Source organism: Gallinula chloropus, assembly GCF_964237585.1.
Source record: "Gallinula chloropus genome assembly, chromosome: 7".
NCBI classification, from domain to species: Eukaryota; Metazoa; Chordata; class Aves; order Gruiformes; family Rallidae; genus Gallinula; species Gallinula chloropus.
This window is the reverse complement of record NC_140092.1, coordinates 19,572,858-19,591,535: the sequence shown is the minus strand read 5'-3', so window position 1 is coordinate 19,591,535 and position 18,678 is coordinate 19,572,858. Positions and strand designations below refer to the sequence as shown.

The 18,678-nt window shown below is 35.4% G+C and overlaps 1 protein-coding gene across 3 annotated transcripts in view; it reads left to right on the top strand.

Annotated features, from left to right (window-relative positions):
- SGCZ (sarcoglycan zeta) overlaps positions 1-18,678 on the top strand; it is a gene marked incomplete at both ends in the record, with an annotated part of 428,666 nt that overhangs the window by 357,475 nt on the left and 52,513 nt on the right. For all 3 annotated transcript variants that reach the window (XM_084267065.1, XM_084267066.1, XM_084267064.1), the window contains one exon: positions 4,405-4,492. In XM_084267065.1, coding sequence (XP_084123191.1) covers positions 4,405-4,492 — 88 coding nt within the window. The remainder of the gene's footprint in view (positions 1-4,404; positions 4,493-18,678) is intronic.

Sequence of the window (18,678 nt, the reverse complement as noted above, 5' to 3'; positions counted from 1 at the left end):
ACATATCATTTACTACCTCTTTTCTGAAGACCATATTAACAGCAGTGCAGAAATGGAAAGTTCAAGTGTTCTCTTAATGAGAACGTGTATTTATAGCTTACTATGCTTCATATAATGCTTTTTTTCTAAAGAAGCTATTAATGAATTAGTAACTTCCAAGACATTTCTGTGTCAATGTGCCATGCATCGGATATAAAGGATTATAATTCAGTATAAAATTTAAATCAGGAGAAATTATATTTGTGTTGAGAAGTTCTTACTCTGATACATGTGATTTGTTAAGGATTGGGGAAAACAACAGTAAGTTACATTCGCCAAATCAATTTCTTTTGCCTCAGATGTTTTAATTTGAAAGGTTCAGTTTAAGAAAAAACAAAACATGGGTGAAGTGTTCCCTATTAAGACAACTGAAATCAGAAATCATTTCTAGAAAACAAAACTGACAATCTGACTATCTGAAATACTTTCTTCTTTTTGTTTTTTGGGGTTTTTTTTTGCGTATTTGCAAAACAAGCTTTATTAGTCCTGTAAATGGGCAGCATCGCTGTAGGAAAGCAACGTTCCACTGACTGTCATTGGTGTGTGTGAAGAATACGTAGGAAATCTTCACATGAACAGCATGACTTGTTCCACTTAAGATTTTTCACTGGCTTTGTAGTATACATCAAACTGTTCCTATAAATGCTTAATAGACATGGGTAATCTGAGAGTAAATTTTTGTAGCACACTAACTGCTATGCCTAACTCATCATATATTCTTGTAGTTAGAATTACAAGGAGTGGGAAAGAAGCCATGGTTGTATGTATGCTATGCAAAATGAAAAAAGAGAGGGCAAGAACTGAATTTCCATGACAAAAAGGGGGAGGAAAAGTCAAATTTCCTGTTAAAAATTGTTGCTTTTTATTAGGGAAGAATTTGTAATACAGATTTCAGATTCTAGTACTGGATGTTAGGAACTACTTTGCTCCAAGATCAAATAATACTGGTAATCCAGAAGTGGTGTAAGTTTCCTCTATCTCAGGGAACTCGTTGTCCAAGTGTCCTGTACTGCAAGTTTAGACAGAAAGAACAGCCTCTCACCTCAGGGGACTGGAGCTGCAAGTATGGCACAGCCTTTTTTGGGGGTAGAAAATTTTGGGTAGGCGAGAGAGATCTGCCTTTTTATTTCTTTTTCTTATACATACATTGAAATTAACTCAGTGTCAAGAAACAATATTAGGTGATAAAGAACTTATTCAATGATGTTCCTTGGAGTTGCTCACAATAATTTTTACACTGCATGGATATAATTATATTATAAATATGGAACATGTCCCTGATATTCATAAAACCAAGCTACAGAAAAACATCAAACTCATTTCATAGTGCTATATTGCTTTATTACATGTAAGGGAATAATACAATCATTATGCTCAACTCTAAATGGATGATCTGTATGTAGCTGTGTAGAGTCAGCAACAGAAGTAATAGATCTTTGCCCCTTTTTTCATGTGTAGTTTTTTGTCAGGTATAACCTAAAGACTTTCATTAGGTAAATACACAAAAAATATTTACTAATGTATCTATCTGTTTTTTCTATTTTATACTTTATCAGATGTTGGGTGACATCAGCCTACATAATTATATCAAGAAAGTAGCTATGCGTGCTCATAGGCTTGTCTGGCTTGAGAACAAATCTTCCAAACACTTCTATAGTATTTGGAGAGTTTAATCATCCATATTTTTTCCTATTCTTTGTGTTTATATATTCATCAAAACATTTTATGTTTATTAATTTCCAATTTCTAGGAAACCACTGTGATGCCGTGCTTCTAGCTACCTGCTGACACCTGAATGTATTTTGTGTATTATCAACTTTGTTAATTTGCAAGCTGATGTTCACATCAAAAGAATAACATATATGGTTTCCCAGAAAGAAAACTATCCAACATGTTAATTCTTATTGATAAAACTGATGTATTAATGTCAATTTATACTTGTGATGCAGATGTATAATCCACTTACTTCAGCTGAGCTGCTAACTCTTTTAGGAAGACTACATTTAAATACCTTGAACCTCTGTCTTAGGCACTTCCTGTAGAAAACAAAGGTGCGGGTGGGCAGGTAGACAAAATGCTGGGCTGCTTAAATTGCTAGGAGCTCTGCCACTGGGTTTTCTTGGTCCAGAATTTAAGCTTGTGACTATATATGTGACATCCAGGAACTAAGGAATATAAATTTAAGTTCTTAAATTCATCATCCCTCTTTTTATCTTTTAAATAAGACAAGGAAAGGAGAAGAAAGAAGGCTTGGCTCTCCTAATCTTTCATTATCCTGTACTTGAGAATTTGATACCCACGTTTTCCATTTACAATTAGAGCCTGAGCACAAGAAACCTGAGAGGCAGATTTAAGTCTGTGAATCTTGTTAAATATTTTCCTAAGGTGAAAGAAACCTCCAGATCAGGCTTTGAACAGACTATGAAGTGTAAGTTACCAAACACTTAGCTGAGAAGGACAAAAATAAGCATGGCAATACCCTCCCTTGCTGAGGGTGAGATTATTCTAAGACTCTTTTCCAAATACATACTGAGCAAAAGTGAAACAGGCTCCTTAAAAATATACTATGGTCATGCAGGTGTCTATCAGGACAACCTCTTTCCCAAAGCAGCAGTTGCCCAGACTAATGATCTTCAAAGGACTATAAGGAAAGTGGAAATCAAATCAAGTGTTGAGAAAAAGGTCCTTAGCAGCTGCTTTTGTTGCCAGAAGCTCCCTTGATTGCATCACATGTTTAGCTCAAACCAGTCACAATAAACACAGTGTCTCACTGATAATTACAGCTTTTTGTCTAGAAAGATGGACAAGCCAAAAAGTTACTCTCTTCTGCCAGGTTCTGTGATGCAGAGCTAATTGGAAGGATGTTAGAGAGGTCACAACACTGTCCAGTGGGAGATGAAGCACACCTGAACTTTTAGAAATTAGCTCAGAATTATTTCAGACTTCCCAGGGAACTGAGTGTCTTTTGAAGTTAATAATCACAGTCAAAACAACTGGGAGAGTGTTTATTGCAAAGGAAAGCCCTGGATCGACAGGAAAGAACTGTAAGGGATCGAAAATTTAAGTGTGAACTTAACGCATCATTCAGATAAAAATAATCTACTTATATGGCTCTCTAATTCCTTTCCTTCTCTTCTTAAAAAGCTTTCAAACCCAGAAAGAAACAACATATTAAGTAACACACACAAAGTCCATCAAACTGAATATGCTTGATCCAGGAATGACCAATAATGGGCACTCAGGGAAATATCTAAAAATATGATGAGTATATAATAATTTTAAGAATTATTCTCCTAACCTTTAGGCCTATGCCTAAGGCACTTCGCTAGCTTTCTTTCAGGTGTCTCACTGGTGTTGGATAAACTCAACCTAACCATAGATAAGTGCTAACAAACTGCCAGAAGCATTAATGTATCCATGGTCTCACTGAAAGCTTCAGGGGAAGGAAGAACAGCATGGTAGCAGGTGATTCCAGGGAGGAAAGTACCTCTTTTCTGCAGCAGCAGCCACCATCCTAATTTTTCCTCCCCTCATGTTCTCACCCCCGCCAGTGAGAATATGATCAGTAAGCACCTGTCCTTCCCTTGGAAGAGTGGATCTGGCTCCTCATTCTTCAGGTAGCAGCATTCAGTGCTGTCTTCATTCTGAGATTCCTTAAGCTGGCTTTGGAAAGAGGATATGCTTACGCATATATGTGCAGATATTCCTCAAAAGCTTAAACCTAGTAGGATATTGATAGCAATGTAATCATCCTGAAAACTGACTCCAAAAATATTAAGACTGCACCTAACCATGTAATGTTTGTCTTTGTGCTACATCATTTTGATTACTAATAGTATTTGTCAGGTACTATTGGCAGAGGATCTGGGCTGTCTGTCAGATAAGCTCACCTTCCAATGCTCTCATTATTTGCTTTATGAAAAGAACAATACTTTTTGCTTCGAAGAAATGCATGTCTGTTTCTAAGGTTTTAGTAAACTCAATCCAAATGCTATAGATTGTACAGATTAATAGTGTAGTATATATTTGGTTAGGTAGTTAGAAAAGGGTATGTTAGCAGTATATGGAAAAGGATAACAAAACAGGTTTGTGTTAATGCTTTATTCTCAGGAAAGCCTAATTTATATAAATTAAATTCCACTCTGATTTCTAAACCAAGGATTCTATACACAGCGGTTTTAATCTTAAAATAATATTCTTGCTGCTGTTATTTTTTTATAAATTTTGACTTATAAAATACTTTATTACAAAGGCATGTTATTTTACACACCTTCCCTTTCAGCATGCTTGTTTATATTTAGTTCTAACTTAATTCTTCCTCAATTTTTTTGTTCTCTCATTTATTGTCTTATACATGTTTCCCAGGATAGCCCACTGGTCTTACAGTCTGACAGAAATGTAACAGTGAATGCAAGAAATCACATGGGACAGTTAACTGGACAACTGACAGTAGGTGAGTGTTCTTTATTGACTGTTATGCATATCAGTTTAGCTTTATGAATAGGTTTCATTAATTAACAATGAAGATAAAATTTTGCTGAATGGTCAGAAAAAAAATCTCATCACCATACTCAAAGAAAAAAACAAATCATACGATGGATCTTAAGAGCATGATTTAACATTAGCTGAAGGCAGAGAAAGTAGAAATACCTCAAAATAGCTAAAATAGCTTAATGGAAAATTATTATTTCTGAGATGGCTGTAACAAAACTAGCTAAAAACCACATTGGCAAAACATCTTTCAACAACAATGTCAGCAGGAAAATAACCATCATTTTCTTACAAAGTTCAGTCAGTCTTCCATTACCTTTGCAATGCATTTGTACCAGTATATATTGAAAACAGTTGGAATAATGGAATATTGAATAAGAGAGTGTAAAATACAGAACAATACAAAAATCCCAACGCTTTCCTAGTCACCAAAAAATTTAAATGGAATGTGATCATGCTGTGAGTCACTAAAATGGTGCCTGGTATTTTGCAAAGTATAAAATGCAGCGAATCAGAGTTCCAAATGAAATGGAAATACTATATCATCAAATTATCTGTTCGACTTTTCATGTATTTGTCCCTGCTTTTGTTAATTTTACCATGCAATACTCTTTAACACAAATCATACTTCCGTTAGTAAATATGAAATTCTATTTTATATATTTTCGATACTTACGGCTTTTTAAGAATACTGGCCAAAAGAATTCAGTACAAAATAATGTTATGGATTTTTTAGAAAACAAGATATATTGATTGGGAATGGGATGCCTATATGTAACATCAAATGTATATATAGTTTCGAGGAGCCACCGATTAGACTACACAACTTCTCATTTTTTTCAATTTAGATCTGGATTAAATTGTGCTTCATCCACTCTTTTTCCTCATGTGCTGAGGATATGACCACAAATAGTTTTAAATTAAAGTCGAGTGATACTCCACACTGAGCTTTCATACTGGCTGGAGACAGTAGCTTCAAGTTGTAAAACATCTTTGGCAAGTGCACTCAGAGTGACACACCATCTGCACCGATTTCCCTGAATAACCACATCAAATGAGTGTGCAAAGGTAACCAGACTTGCTAGCAGGTACATGTGAGGAAAATTAAGCTAACACCTGTTCCAGCCATACCCAGCCCGGTGTGTTTATGGAGCGCGGCTCTGTTTCATCTAGTAGCTGTATTATTAAAACCTTCCGCTTCAGCTGGTGATTGCTAAAAGGCATGGCAAACATTCGCATTGGCTGAAATAGATAGGAAATGCTGATGGCTGACACCATTCCTGCGAAGTGAATCCAGCCCTGGAAAAGGTATGTGAGTGTATTGAGACTGGCCTACTTAAAGGCATCACACGAGAAGCTAATATTGCAAAAATGTCAAGGCCTGAAGGAAACACGTGTTCTTATGTTGCATTCATTAGAGGGAACACCTGTAAGCTTCTTGGTGTGCAGCTGGTGCAGTGTCTGCAGAGTGGAAGTTTGCTAAACTGTAATACTGTATTTACATTACTTCACCTTGCTTTTCTTTTTCATAGTAGCTGTAAGCCCTGTATTCTTTTCTGTATTCATAGCAAAATCTGCTGCTTCATAGAGTATTGAATACATATTAAAATGTTCCTGATTTTCTTACTTATTATTTAGTGTTTCTTACTTAGTATATAGGTACTCACAGCTGCCAGTACAATTGGTAAAAGCCTGAACATTCAACTGTTAGAAATCAAAGTAATTGACGTGCACCTAAAAGTCAAAAATGTATTATTCCTGCCCCCCTTCCAAAACTGTTTGTTGTGTAAGTTAGAGCAGATAAAGACAAATTCTTGATTTTTTTTGTGTAGTTAAAAACATAGAAACTTCTGCTGAGAGAAGGGAGGGGGACTTTCCTATGCCAGCTTTGCTGATACCAGAAAAGGTTTTTTCCTGTTAGCTGTAAATAGAGAGTCCCTGCCTTCTTCAGAAATACTCATTGACCCTTCACTACTGCTGGGTGCTGAAGCAGCTGTAAGTGTGGCTGCCCAGTGAAAGGGATAAAAATAAACAGTGGAGGAAGCATTGAGGAGAAATGTTTTTAAACTGTAGAGAGAGTAAATTATTATCTCTTGGGGGGGAATCTAGTTAACAACTTTGAAATGTTATCTTCTAATTTCTTATGAAAGTTAACTAATAATAATAAGACTACACATTTATACGTATGGCAGGAGCATTCTGAAAAAAAAGAATTCCCGTGCATTCAAGTGGATGATAATGCACTTTATAATATACTATCGTTGGCATTTTAACCATATTTTCTGGGACATAAGGGATGTTACAGGGCAATAACTAGGATGGTCTCTTGCCTTTGAGGTTCAGATTGCTGTCATTGGTTATGTCAATTTTTAGGACAATTAAAAATTTTTCTGTGGTATTTACAATTGTGCCATGCAAGACTAAGACAGCCTTAAAAGCATTTAATGAAAGCTCTTAATGAGGATAGATCACTGTGAATAAGTGTGGATTGGTCTCGGAGGAAGAAGCCTATATGGTCACCTAGGGAGAGGGAAAAACTCGAGTGAAAGCCTTGATAAGATAGTCCTGTGAGTGCCTATGGAAGACAAAATATTTCTGTAAAGTGCATCATTAAGACACTTTGGAGCACATCCTAATCTAGAAGGAGTGAAAGAAAAGTATATTTTAAAAGAACATAAAAAGATATCTAAGAACGCTGGATGATTCAGTGATTAAATGGTTTAAAGCCAAGTTATGACTCCGGGTCTTATAAAGGTGCATTCATTATTAGAGTACAATGAATTTCTACTGATAGTGAAAACTGGAAACAAAGTCACTGGCGTAGCAATGCATTCTGTTGGGATCTATACCAACTGAGCTAGAGATGTTTTGTGCTTCTGTCTGTTTGTGACATATGGGCAGGAAACTGCAAAGTTTTTATCTGGATCTCCAAAATGATTCTGTGGCCTTCCAGCTTTAGACATGCCATTTAAAATGAACAGTGTGGAGACATAAAGGATATCTGCAGAATAAAGATATAAAGATTATTCATTTATTTTTATATCTAATCTAGATAGTCACATCTGTCCTCTCTTAACCCTTACTTAGCAATACCCTTTGCATTATGCATTCAGGATTACTTTGACAGAACTTTTTCGTCTCTGTTTAGTCAATGTTTAAAGCTATATGTAAAAATATCTACTAATTTTCCGCTGATCTTACAAACGTACAACATTTGCTCACCTCAAGCCAGAAGTCTGGTGTCTCCAAGCCATATGCACAGATCATATATATGTCTGACTGTTTTTGTGGTAGACATTAGGCGGACAAGTACTAAAGGGATCGAACTAAAATGGCTGAAAGGAGACATGTGAAGCCCACGTGTATACTTACCATAATAAAATCTTTAAGTTCGATTGTTACTTTGCCAACTTTCTCTTTTGTGTGTGGGTTGGTTTTTTTTTTCTTTCTCCCTTTGCTGCAATAATTGTTTCTGACAGATATTTCTGCTATTGTTTGACCCTTTTCAACTCAAAATGATCCCTGGGGATATCTGAAACCTTCTTAGAATATGACATACAGATAAACGCGCGCTTCATTTAACCAAAACCTTGGGCTCTTTATGATAAAATCATAACTTCCATAGAGGTCCAGGCTGCACAAGTCACAGCTTTAGAGAGCTCCTGAATCTTTCACTCTACTCACTGAGATCTCTACTGCCACATGAATTAAGAAAAATAAATTGAATGCTAATGAAAGTTATATCACACTTTTGCAACTACTTTTTAAAAATAACAGGCAGATTACAGTATTGGAAAAGGCTGATATCATTACAGAAAGATACAGCTATTCAAATTTGATGACATTTTGATCCATTTACTACAAAATATTACATTTTCAAGATTTTTTTTTTCTTAAACTGTGGGGTTTTTTATTTACTGTGTTCCACCAAAAGCACATGGGCTATTGTGCAGAAATTATTGGAGTTTAGAAACTACAGGTATGTAACCTTGTGTGAGTGGAAATATCCCCTTCATCATTCTTAACTGTAGCACATACACTAGTCTCCAGTGCCTGTATCTAATGATAAATTGCCAGATAAACACATCTTTCCACCTCTTCACTTCCGAGGTGATCAAGGTAACTCATTACCTAAATGTTGCTTGTGATGTTCCCGTTCTGAATACCTCAATCTATTTTGTTGTAGTTTGGTCCAGACATCAAAGAAGATCTGAAGCAAGAGACAGTATTTCAAGCATTCTTGCTTTTAGAATTGTGATAGTATGCGTGCATGTCTGGCTCTCAGCCTTTGATATCTATTGTCAGACATTTACTTATTCAAGATTAGTATGACCTGGAACTAAGTGTTTATTAAAACAATGGAAGTAAAAACATGCTTAGGTAATAATGGATAAGAAATGCTTCCATATTTTTTAATCTTTGTTGCATGCATAGTAGCCACAAATATGAGATCTTTTCTCCTAAGCGTTGCAGGAAGAGGGTAGTTTCAGAGTGATCATACACATATACCATTTCCTAAAAGCAGGAAAAAGGAAGAAAAGTGTTCAGGTCCTCTCTTTCTTACCTCTATAGTATGGTGCTGGGAATGAAGGGGTGATGTTGTTTTACACTGTCTCATTACCTGCTTCTACCTTTCAACTGGCCAAATATGGACCAGAATTTAATTGTCAGCAACATGAAAACAAAGCCTTTCTCCTTTCACTTAAAGGGAGGTGTGCCTACCTGTAGTCCCAAACTACAGTGACATTTCAAAAATCTAAAATCTATTTGACATTCTGCTAGTCTAATTTTCCATGTGCAAGCAATTGCTCTTGTAATCTCTGGGGTGTAGTAGGATTATGAATATTGTTAAATTGTTGCAAAAACAGTCAGAAAAATGAATTATCCACTTCTCAGCATTCTCTGAATTTGTATTCTTAACCTAAGTACAGACTGAAAAAAAACAATTTTGGTCTTTAAAACCACTTTAATGTGTGGAAATCAGAAATGCAGGCAATTTACTTCTACCTTATCTAGATTAATTACTAGTCTAGCTTTTCCAGTGATATATAAATAGGAGTATTTCATATTGAATTTCAGACTGAATATGTAATAGCTTAAAATCTTGTTTATTATCATTAATCAGGGTCTTCTCAGGTTAGCAAAGGTTTTTAACTTATACTTAATGCACTCCCTCTTCCTTTTCTAATAAAAAATTGAACTATTCTGTAAATTCTGTGCTAAATTACTCACATTACAGTTTTTCAGATTTTTTTGCACCTTAAATGGAACCTTCTATTGAAAATTATGATGTTTAATGTTTTCCCTTGTTTTAAGTTACTTGTTGATTCAGAGAATATTTAGAATATTTAATTTACATAGCAAAATATTATATGCTCTGAATATACAAATGTTCCTTATATAGTATAATGTTTCTTACCTAAGCTTTATAGCCAGCTAAACACTCTTTCCAAGTACAGGAATATAAACAGTTCATCAGGGGTTGAAAAAACAGCTCATCTGCTAGTCTGTGATATAAATCCTTTGTCAGACCTTTTAAACAAAGATAAATGTGAGATAACTTGCCCTTTCCAAGTACAGGTTAGCTACCTTGTACTGAACTAAAGAATTAAAGCACCGCTCTCAGCTTCAGGAATCACTGCAGAAGGTACAACGGAGTGATGCCTGAGAAGCCATATGGCTTTACGTCTCCTCCCGGCAAAGTGTGCGAGATAAGCCAAGAGGCAGTCAGAAAGTGGTGAGCCATGTTGCTTATAACGGTTGAAATGTCCAGCTGGAATCTGAGTCTCATCCCTTCTCATAATTTATAGTGCAGTGTGACGTCGTCTATGTTTCTGTCTGTCTAATCCCTGGAAAAGTCTTTTTACAAACCATCTGTGCTGTAACAGGTTTTGCAATATGAGCTCACATAAAATATATTCAGATATATTCCTAATGACTTTGGCTGAGCTATCATGAGAATCTAGTCTCATTAATTTATTATCTTGAAGTGCAGTAGTAGGAAAATGTGAAACTCTAAAAACTGGTCAAAACTTCAACCTCTTTGCCAGCATTTTGATGGACTTGCCAAAGTAGGCTTTTAAAAATTTACATGTTTTTTATTTGAAATTCATCCATATTTCTCCTGCAATTCTCTGTTTAAATCATCTTCCAATGATGGAAAGCCTCTTGACTTGTTTGTTTAGATTTAGCATCAAGAGGCAGTAGTAGTTAATGGACTAGTAAAAAACAGTTGCAAACAACGCATTCTTTGTTTTTACTTCTGTTTCAATAGTAAATTAGTTGTACCACTCTGTGCTAATCTGTATATATAGATATTTGACATTCAGTGGTGGTGAACTTAGTCTGTTACGACTAGGCCTGGTATTAAGTGAACTGAAAAATAGTATTTTATATACTTCCATTGCACAATTAACTGATATAACTGTTAAAGGTGATACTTGGTATCATTAACCACTTGCAATCCATTTTGTGCTCAGGTAACAAGATCTTTTTGACAGAGAGAGGTACTTTACGCAGCAATTCAGAGTGCATTTAATCATTTAGGTACATTTTCAATTTTCAAGCAATATCTTTGATATCATCAGGATAGTCTTGTTATATGTTATGTACAGACATTACACTATGTTGCTATTTAGCATTTGAAAAACCCTATGTGTAAAATATACCTTACAACTGCCTTATGAATTGCCATATGAAAGCTGTGCTATAAAAATAAAGAGTAGTAAGCTATTTCTTTGGTGATTTATTAGAACCTAGTGGTAAAGCTTTCTCATAGATATGGCATCATTTAACCTGAAAACTCCTTTTTGAAAAACAAGAGCATATCATGTTATTTGGTATGTCAGGAATTAAAAATTCCCCCCTGAATAAATGGAAATGCAAGCAGCAATTGGAAAATAATTAAAGTCTGTGCAATCTCTGTGTTGTTATTTCAGGGTTGCAGTGCTTGTGTGTTGTTGGTTCTAAACAACTGTAGCAAAGACAGTCTAAGCTGTGATTATACGATCTCTTGCTTTAAGTTTTACCATCCTCATTAGTGTGTTCTACATAATCTTCTTTGAATCTTAAAAATAATCACGTGTTGTTAAATTATTTAAATACTGCATCAGTATTTCCAGATCTGGGGTCTTGAGAACTTCTGCATGCAGTCAGTGTGTTGGGTTGTTTTTCTGCCTTCTTTACACTTTAAAAGTTTTTGACATTTGAGTTTTGATCCATCTTTTCTTCTTTTCCCTCAGTCTGAGCTCAAGAAGACTATTTCTACCTAGAATACAAGGTACAGCTTGTGCTAGTTCGTATCTGAAGTCATATTGATCTAATGCTGAGAGCACCTTTTGCTGTCTGTACCTGACAGACATAAAGAAAAATATACTCTGTACTTTTATAACTAGTCTGATACTTTTCTCTATACTAGATAAAATGCATGTAGGTTATTTTATCTCTTTTTTTCTAAGTTCATTCATCAGCTGTATTTGGAAGGAAATTTGAAGTCCAGTACCTGTTTTTCGATGTGGTTTTTCTTTCCATAATCCAGAGTGCGTTTGGAAAGGACAAGCTCATAGAGGAAAAGTTACCTTTCCAAAGTCAGAAAATTTATTCTTAAATTTGGACTTTTGAAATCCTCCAAGGTATATACAGCTACTGGGCAGTGTGATATATTTTTTCCTTCTGCAAGTGATCAAATTTTCTTGCATATATTTACTGTAAGTCTTTATAAGTTCATTTTTCTTGAGCTGCTGTTATGAAATTGGACATTTGGAATTGGATGTGTAGATGTGGTGCTTAGGGACGCAGTTTAGTGGTGGACTTGTCAGTACTATCTTAATGGTTGGATTCAATCTTGAAGTTTTTTTCCAACCTAAATGATTCTATGATGTTTTTTCTTTTATTTGTGGAAAAGGTATGAAGCTGCATCAGGAGTAGTTCAGATTGGACTTTAAGAAAAGATTCTTCACTGCGAGAGTGTTTGGTCACTGGAACATGGTTCCCCAGGGAAGTGGGCACAGAAGTAAGCCTGTCAGGATTCTAAGGGTGTCTGGAGAATGTAAGGTTTAGTTTTAGGTAGTCCTGCAAGGAGCAGGGACTTGGACCCAAACTTTATGGGGGTCTTCCAACTCCAGATATGATTCTGATTCTCTCAAAGGGGTACAGAATAAATCCACAGAGCAGAGGAAGAGATACAAATAGTAGGACTTCCTCAGACATCCTGATTGAAGGCGGGTTTCAAGTGCAGTGCCAGGTCCCAGCTGCTGGCAGTTGAGGCTGGCAGGAATGGCCTGGCACACTGAGGGCCAGCCACATGCTGACTTCCTGCAGGATAATCTTTGGAAAAGCAGCAGCCACAGGCCTCTCTTCTCATCAGAGGGAAATAATGTTCTGTACCCACTGTCACTTTAGAGATGATGGGAAACAGATGAAAGGGAACGTGAAATCAGTGATTTCAAGGCAGTGATGGTGGAGAGGAAGTAAGAGTGCAGCCGTGACCCTGAACATAGGGATATCTGGTACTCTTAAGTGTGAGCCTCAGCTCAGTGCCTTCATATTTCATCTCAAAGCTAAATACAACTCCAGAGCATCTGCATTGAGACTTGACATATGCTGAAGTGGGTTTCAATTATCAACAGATATTTGCCAGTAGTACAGGAGCCTTCCACTTACCTTTCTGCTTTACAGACCATTTTATTTGACTTCATTGTGTTTTAAATGCAAATCTGGATGTTTTCACTGTTCCTAGTAAACTGGCAGTGAAAACTAAGAAAAAGGATATTCTGTTTCAATTCTCAAATATTTTATCCTCAATATTTGTTTATTTCCCACTGTACCATACAAGAGGACATGGAACTCTGTGCAGTGGTTGGATTTAACTGTACAAGTACAGTCTGAGTAGGAAGAGGTCATTAGTGGTTTGCTTAGTAGTACAGAAGTGTTAGTGTTTAAACATTAATCCACTGCCATCTGTCCTGCTGTTGTTACCCACGCACTGTTGGCCAATACAGGCACTATAACTACTACCCAAATATTCAGAACAGGGAAGGAGAAGTGATTTCTTTTCATAGGAGAAAGATCCCAAAAGTCTAAGAAAAAGACATTATTCATATGTACTTAACTAGATTTTAAGGGATACAACATATGTCTTCAAAAGATGGTTCTAATTCATAGTATTTAGCTTTATCAAATGCTAATACTGCATTTAACTGCAAAAACAGTTGCTGTACATGCATTGTGACATTCACAGGGCTGCTGCTGGATGCTAAGCGTTATTAAATTACCTACAGCATCTGGACCTTTAGTAAGTCCCTCACAGGACATTAAGATTTTATTTTTACCCTATTCCCCCCCCCCCCCGATGTTTGGACAGCTTATTAATATTGGTAAGAATATATTATTGTAATAGGAGTGGCTTCAGTGAATGATTAAATAAGGACAAATAAATGTGAAGTGAGTTTTTAAATTTAACTTCAAAAACAAACAAAAAAGATAAAAAAGAAAAAAGAGCAATAAGACCTTTCTGATGTTCTCCTTTTACTTCAGAGCTACTGAGAGCACTTGGAAAAGTAATTTGATTGTACACTTAGTATTAAGCTAAGGTATCGTACTGAGCCAACTATGGGGCTTCTGTATGGGGCAGAGATTTTTGCAAGTGGATAGTCAAGGTTGGGAACATTTGTCTATTTGTTTATGAAAATTATTTGTCCGTACAAGACCATGAACCTCTTAGATCACAAGTTCTAATTCTTCTCTGTTAAATGACCAGTGTTAAAAAATAAATAAACCCCCTTCATTATTCTAGAATTTCCTCTCATGTCTGTGGACTATCAGAAATTGTATCTCACTGTTACTTTATAGTTATTGTGAGTTTTTAAAAGCATTATGTTGAAGTTTACTTTCTTTTTATTGCACTGCTTTTCTGAGTCTTCTAAAAATATACCCAACTTCAATGTATAACACTGAATCTTTAATAACACACTGCAAAATACCAGTCAATATCCATAACTAGAACATAGCTAGTTTGTTGTGTTTGTTTATCAAGATAATTATATTCATTTGCCTATTATTTTGCTTTCATTAAAAACAGTATAGACTTTCAAATTTCATATTGCGCCAATACTAGATTTGTTTGATTGTGCCTTTGGTAGATGGGCAGATCTATCAATATAATTTGTCTCAAGCACGTACAGGACATTTAAAGACATATTAAAAATGGATTTGAAACATTTCTGTAAGATATAAATATATCTCCAAATATACTTTCTATTTCCTTAGGTTCTTCTCAGGGTGATAAATATTGCAGTTGCAGCTGAATTATGAACAGATGACACTGAATTAATGATTAGCTGAATATTTTAAATTTTCAACTAGATTTCTTCCTGTGAAGAAAGGCATTCCATAAATCTGAAATTAATTAGCCACTGGGAATAGTTATCACTCACTGAATCACTAACATCAGTTATAGATTAAAATAATACAGAGTGAGCATTTCCAAATTTCAAATCAAAACTAATGACTACGTTGCTCTTATAAAAAAGGCCAACATTAGCATCTCAAAATGTAATGAGATTCCTTTTGTGATGTTTTGGACAGATGTTATGTTTGAAGAAGGTGTTTTGCGCTTCTGTCACATGTATTAGCGAGGCACCTGGACCTTAGAGAGATTCTGATACTCACCTGTCTTTCCAGAAAGAAATTTGCTAGTTTTCTGTCTCTAGTTATGTCTTTTCTGGGTCTTCATTTTCTCATTTTCTTTGGGTTTCTTAGGGTTTTGTTGTTTGGTTCTAACTTCTTTTCTCTGTGGAACTTATATACATGAAGCTAATGCTAATTACCACATCTGTTTTTCCCTGTGGTGGGGTGATTATGGTTGGCTTGCCACACTGCCAAAGCAAAAGCTTTCAGCAAGTCCAGAAAAAAATTCACCTATGCTGCAGATCTTGCTTCTAAATTTATACATTCATTTCCATCTAGGTTAGATTTCTTTCTAGGTAAAAAATCATACATTCCTTTGAGGACACTTCAGATTTCCTTACGATACTAAAAACTTGTTCCATTGCCATAAGATGCTACTCCCAAAGGTATCAACATAGTCTAAATGGTGTATATGATAGGTAGAGAGTCTGGGAGTGATTCGTATCACAGATAAAGACACAGAATTTAAGTGTCAGCAGGGTAGGGATCTGAGGTAGATGTCTTCATCTCTGAATTCAATTGCATCTTCTATGTTACAAGTCAACAATGAACTCCACTGAGAACTTTAATCAGAAGAGACACTCCCAGAAGCTAAGAGGCCAAATCTGCTTTTATCCTGTTTCTGCAGCTTTCCTGGCCCTTGTCTCACTGTCAAGGGCAGGGAGACAAGTAATTTCCTAAATGGATAATACAAAAATCCTGAGAGCTGGACTAAGCCATCATCATCTTGTGTTATCATCACAGTGGATGCTAGTTGTTCGGAAATCTGCAAATGCAGTTGAGTGATCTACCAAATAGCAAAAGGGTTTTCAATTGTTTTCTGCTCATCAGGCAATAATGTTTTACCCTTATTTTACTACCAGTGGTAGCCTTTTTTTAGATGAATCCTGTGTATCTTTTAATATTTTTTACATTCCTTCATTAAATCTTTCTCAGATAAAGCACAGTTATATGAAATGTTAATACCTTTTAACTTCAGTGTATTTCCACTGTCTAGCTAAAGCAGATAATCTGAGGAACTGCACATAGAAAAACACAGATTTTCTAGTCCTCCCTCTGTTATAGCTATCAGAGTTGAATTAATTTTATAAAAATGTATTTTTCCATTCTTTTTCCAAGAAAGCTTCTAAGTACTCTAGTAGCATGTATCCTTTGTTTCAGTCTTCTCTCAAAATGTGATTAATTCAATTATCTCAAAAAGTTTATTTGCATTCATAAACCTTTAACAGTCTAGTTTAGTACATTGTAAATAATATTATGCAGTATTTTCTAATCACAACAGATTATATTTGAAGTCCCTGGAAACCTGCCAAAAGCATCTGGAAAATGAACTTGTATTTTTAATCTTTTTAATACCTTTAATGAAATCGGGGTGGGGGGAGCAGAACAACAAACCCACAACAAAGATTCAAAACTTACATCTGAGTAATAAGTGTGTCTAGATAATACAAGTAAAAATATTTAAATTAGCTTTTAATTTATATTAATAAACCACAGAACATGTTCAAAACATCTAGAGAGTAGAAGAAAATTTCATAAGGGCTGTGTCTAATGCCTAAAGAGAATATTAAGAAAAACAAAACTGAAATGCTTTTCTTTTTAAATCTTCACACAGGAAGATACATAACAGTTAGTAAAAAAGGTCACAGGGTAAAATCAGGAAGGGAAAAGGTAAGGAACTGTTGGATGACATGAATGTATTTCACTTCATTTGGTTTCTGCTCCATACCAGTTCACTTCAGAATGATAAAGCAGGCAGCAGAAGGGTACTTGCACTATTAGCAATTATTTTAGGGAGCATGCGGATAAGAGATAGGGTCTCAAAGGATGCAAAGAGGTCAAACATCTGATCTGTTTTTAAGAAAAGCAAAAAGCAAGGTTGTAGAGATTTAGAGATAAGTGCTTTTCAGTAGAATTTCTGGGAAATTTTAAGAACATTCACTGGAGATGTCAGACCAAAAGACTGACCTAAAGGAAATATATAATGATAAATAGAAACAGTTTTAGAGAGGATTGAGTGACCTTATGATCTGCAAGTTGTTTTATTTCCCGAGGAGAAATGCAACATTCCTCTTTTGGTTTTGAGTTTTATCTGTGTAGTGAAGACATTTCATATTCCCCTTACTGTCTTGTGCGTGCTCTTACTTCTTGATTTCTTTGTCCTGTTCATTAAGCACAGCATGCAGTCAGGTATCTCTTACTATGTATTGGTCTATTTGTTTGGGGTTTTTTTTGTGTCTCATTTCTTTTCAGTGGAATACACTGTAAATAATATGCTCTGGTAGTCAACTTCAGATTCTCATAAAACGTGTAGTGGAAAAACAACATAACAGGACCTGTACAGCTTAACTCAGGTAATAGACAATGGAAAATTTCCACTGATTTTGTGTGGAAATGGAAATTTGTAAATTATTTCAGTAGTAAAAACCAGTCATATCCTGGAAAGCAAAAAATTTGAAGTTTGAGGATAGTGCTGAAAACTTGAACTTTTTTTTAAGATTTACAACTAGGTTGCATTCATCAGGAGGGAAAAAAAACCAAACTTTTTATTCCCATTCACACTTTGGAGTACTCCAAAATACATTAGAGTTACATTAAACTTGTTATGAAGGCAGCTACAAGAAGATTTTAACATAGTATGGCTATTTGTTGGTGTCACAAAGAAAGACTACTGTACAACAGAGGAAAATATCCATAGGAAAAATAATGCAATAAGGCTGGTAATAAAAAAAAAGCATATAATATGATCTTTTTCATTTACTTTATATTAAAATATTTAATGTAACAATTTAATTAACCACTTCCATTATATTATTTATTTTAAATAGATTTGTATTATACATTATTTATATATGTCTACAATATATTTGATTAAATTATCTAGTATGTGTTTTGAATAAACTAAACTTAATGAGGTTATAAATAGATCAAAACATAGAGTCTGAAGTTTTAGACACACAGCTGGGTGCCTGACATATCTTCCTTTGGCTTGCTTAGCTTTCTTATATAAGGAGCCTTGTAAGTGATTAAGATACTATAGCTGAAGTTGCAATCTGACAGCTGAACCACAGGAGCATGTGATGCAGACAGTAGGAGTAAAATCACAAGTTTAGCACTTGTGCAAGTGCGGCCTCATCTAGAAGTAGTGAGGAGAGTGCTGTCTGCTTCAGTTTTTAATGCAGCTTTCCTATGTATTTTCATACCTGGGGTTCCACCATCAAAATACACCAGGAGGGCATACTGAAGGTAGGATGTATTCTGTGCATTGCAAAGGTGGCAGGCAATATTTTTTGCATGACTTTTCATGGAGTTCCCAACAGTGAAGTCTGCCCAGTTGGGCAGTTATCCTGTGAGCTTCCATTTGACCATGTCCTAAACCTTTCATCACTAGTCTTTTATAGATAGCAGTGGGTCTATAGATCATGAAGGAAGAACCATGCTAGCACCATACCTGTTGTCTGA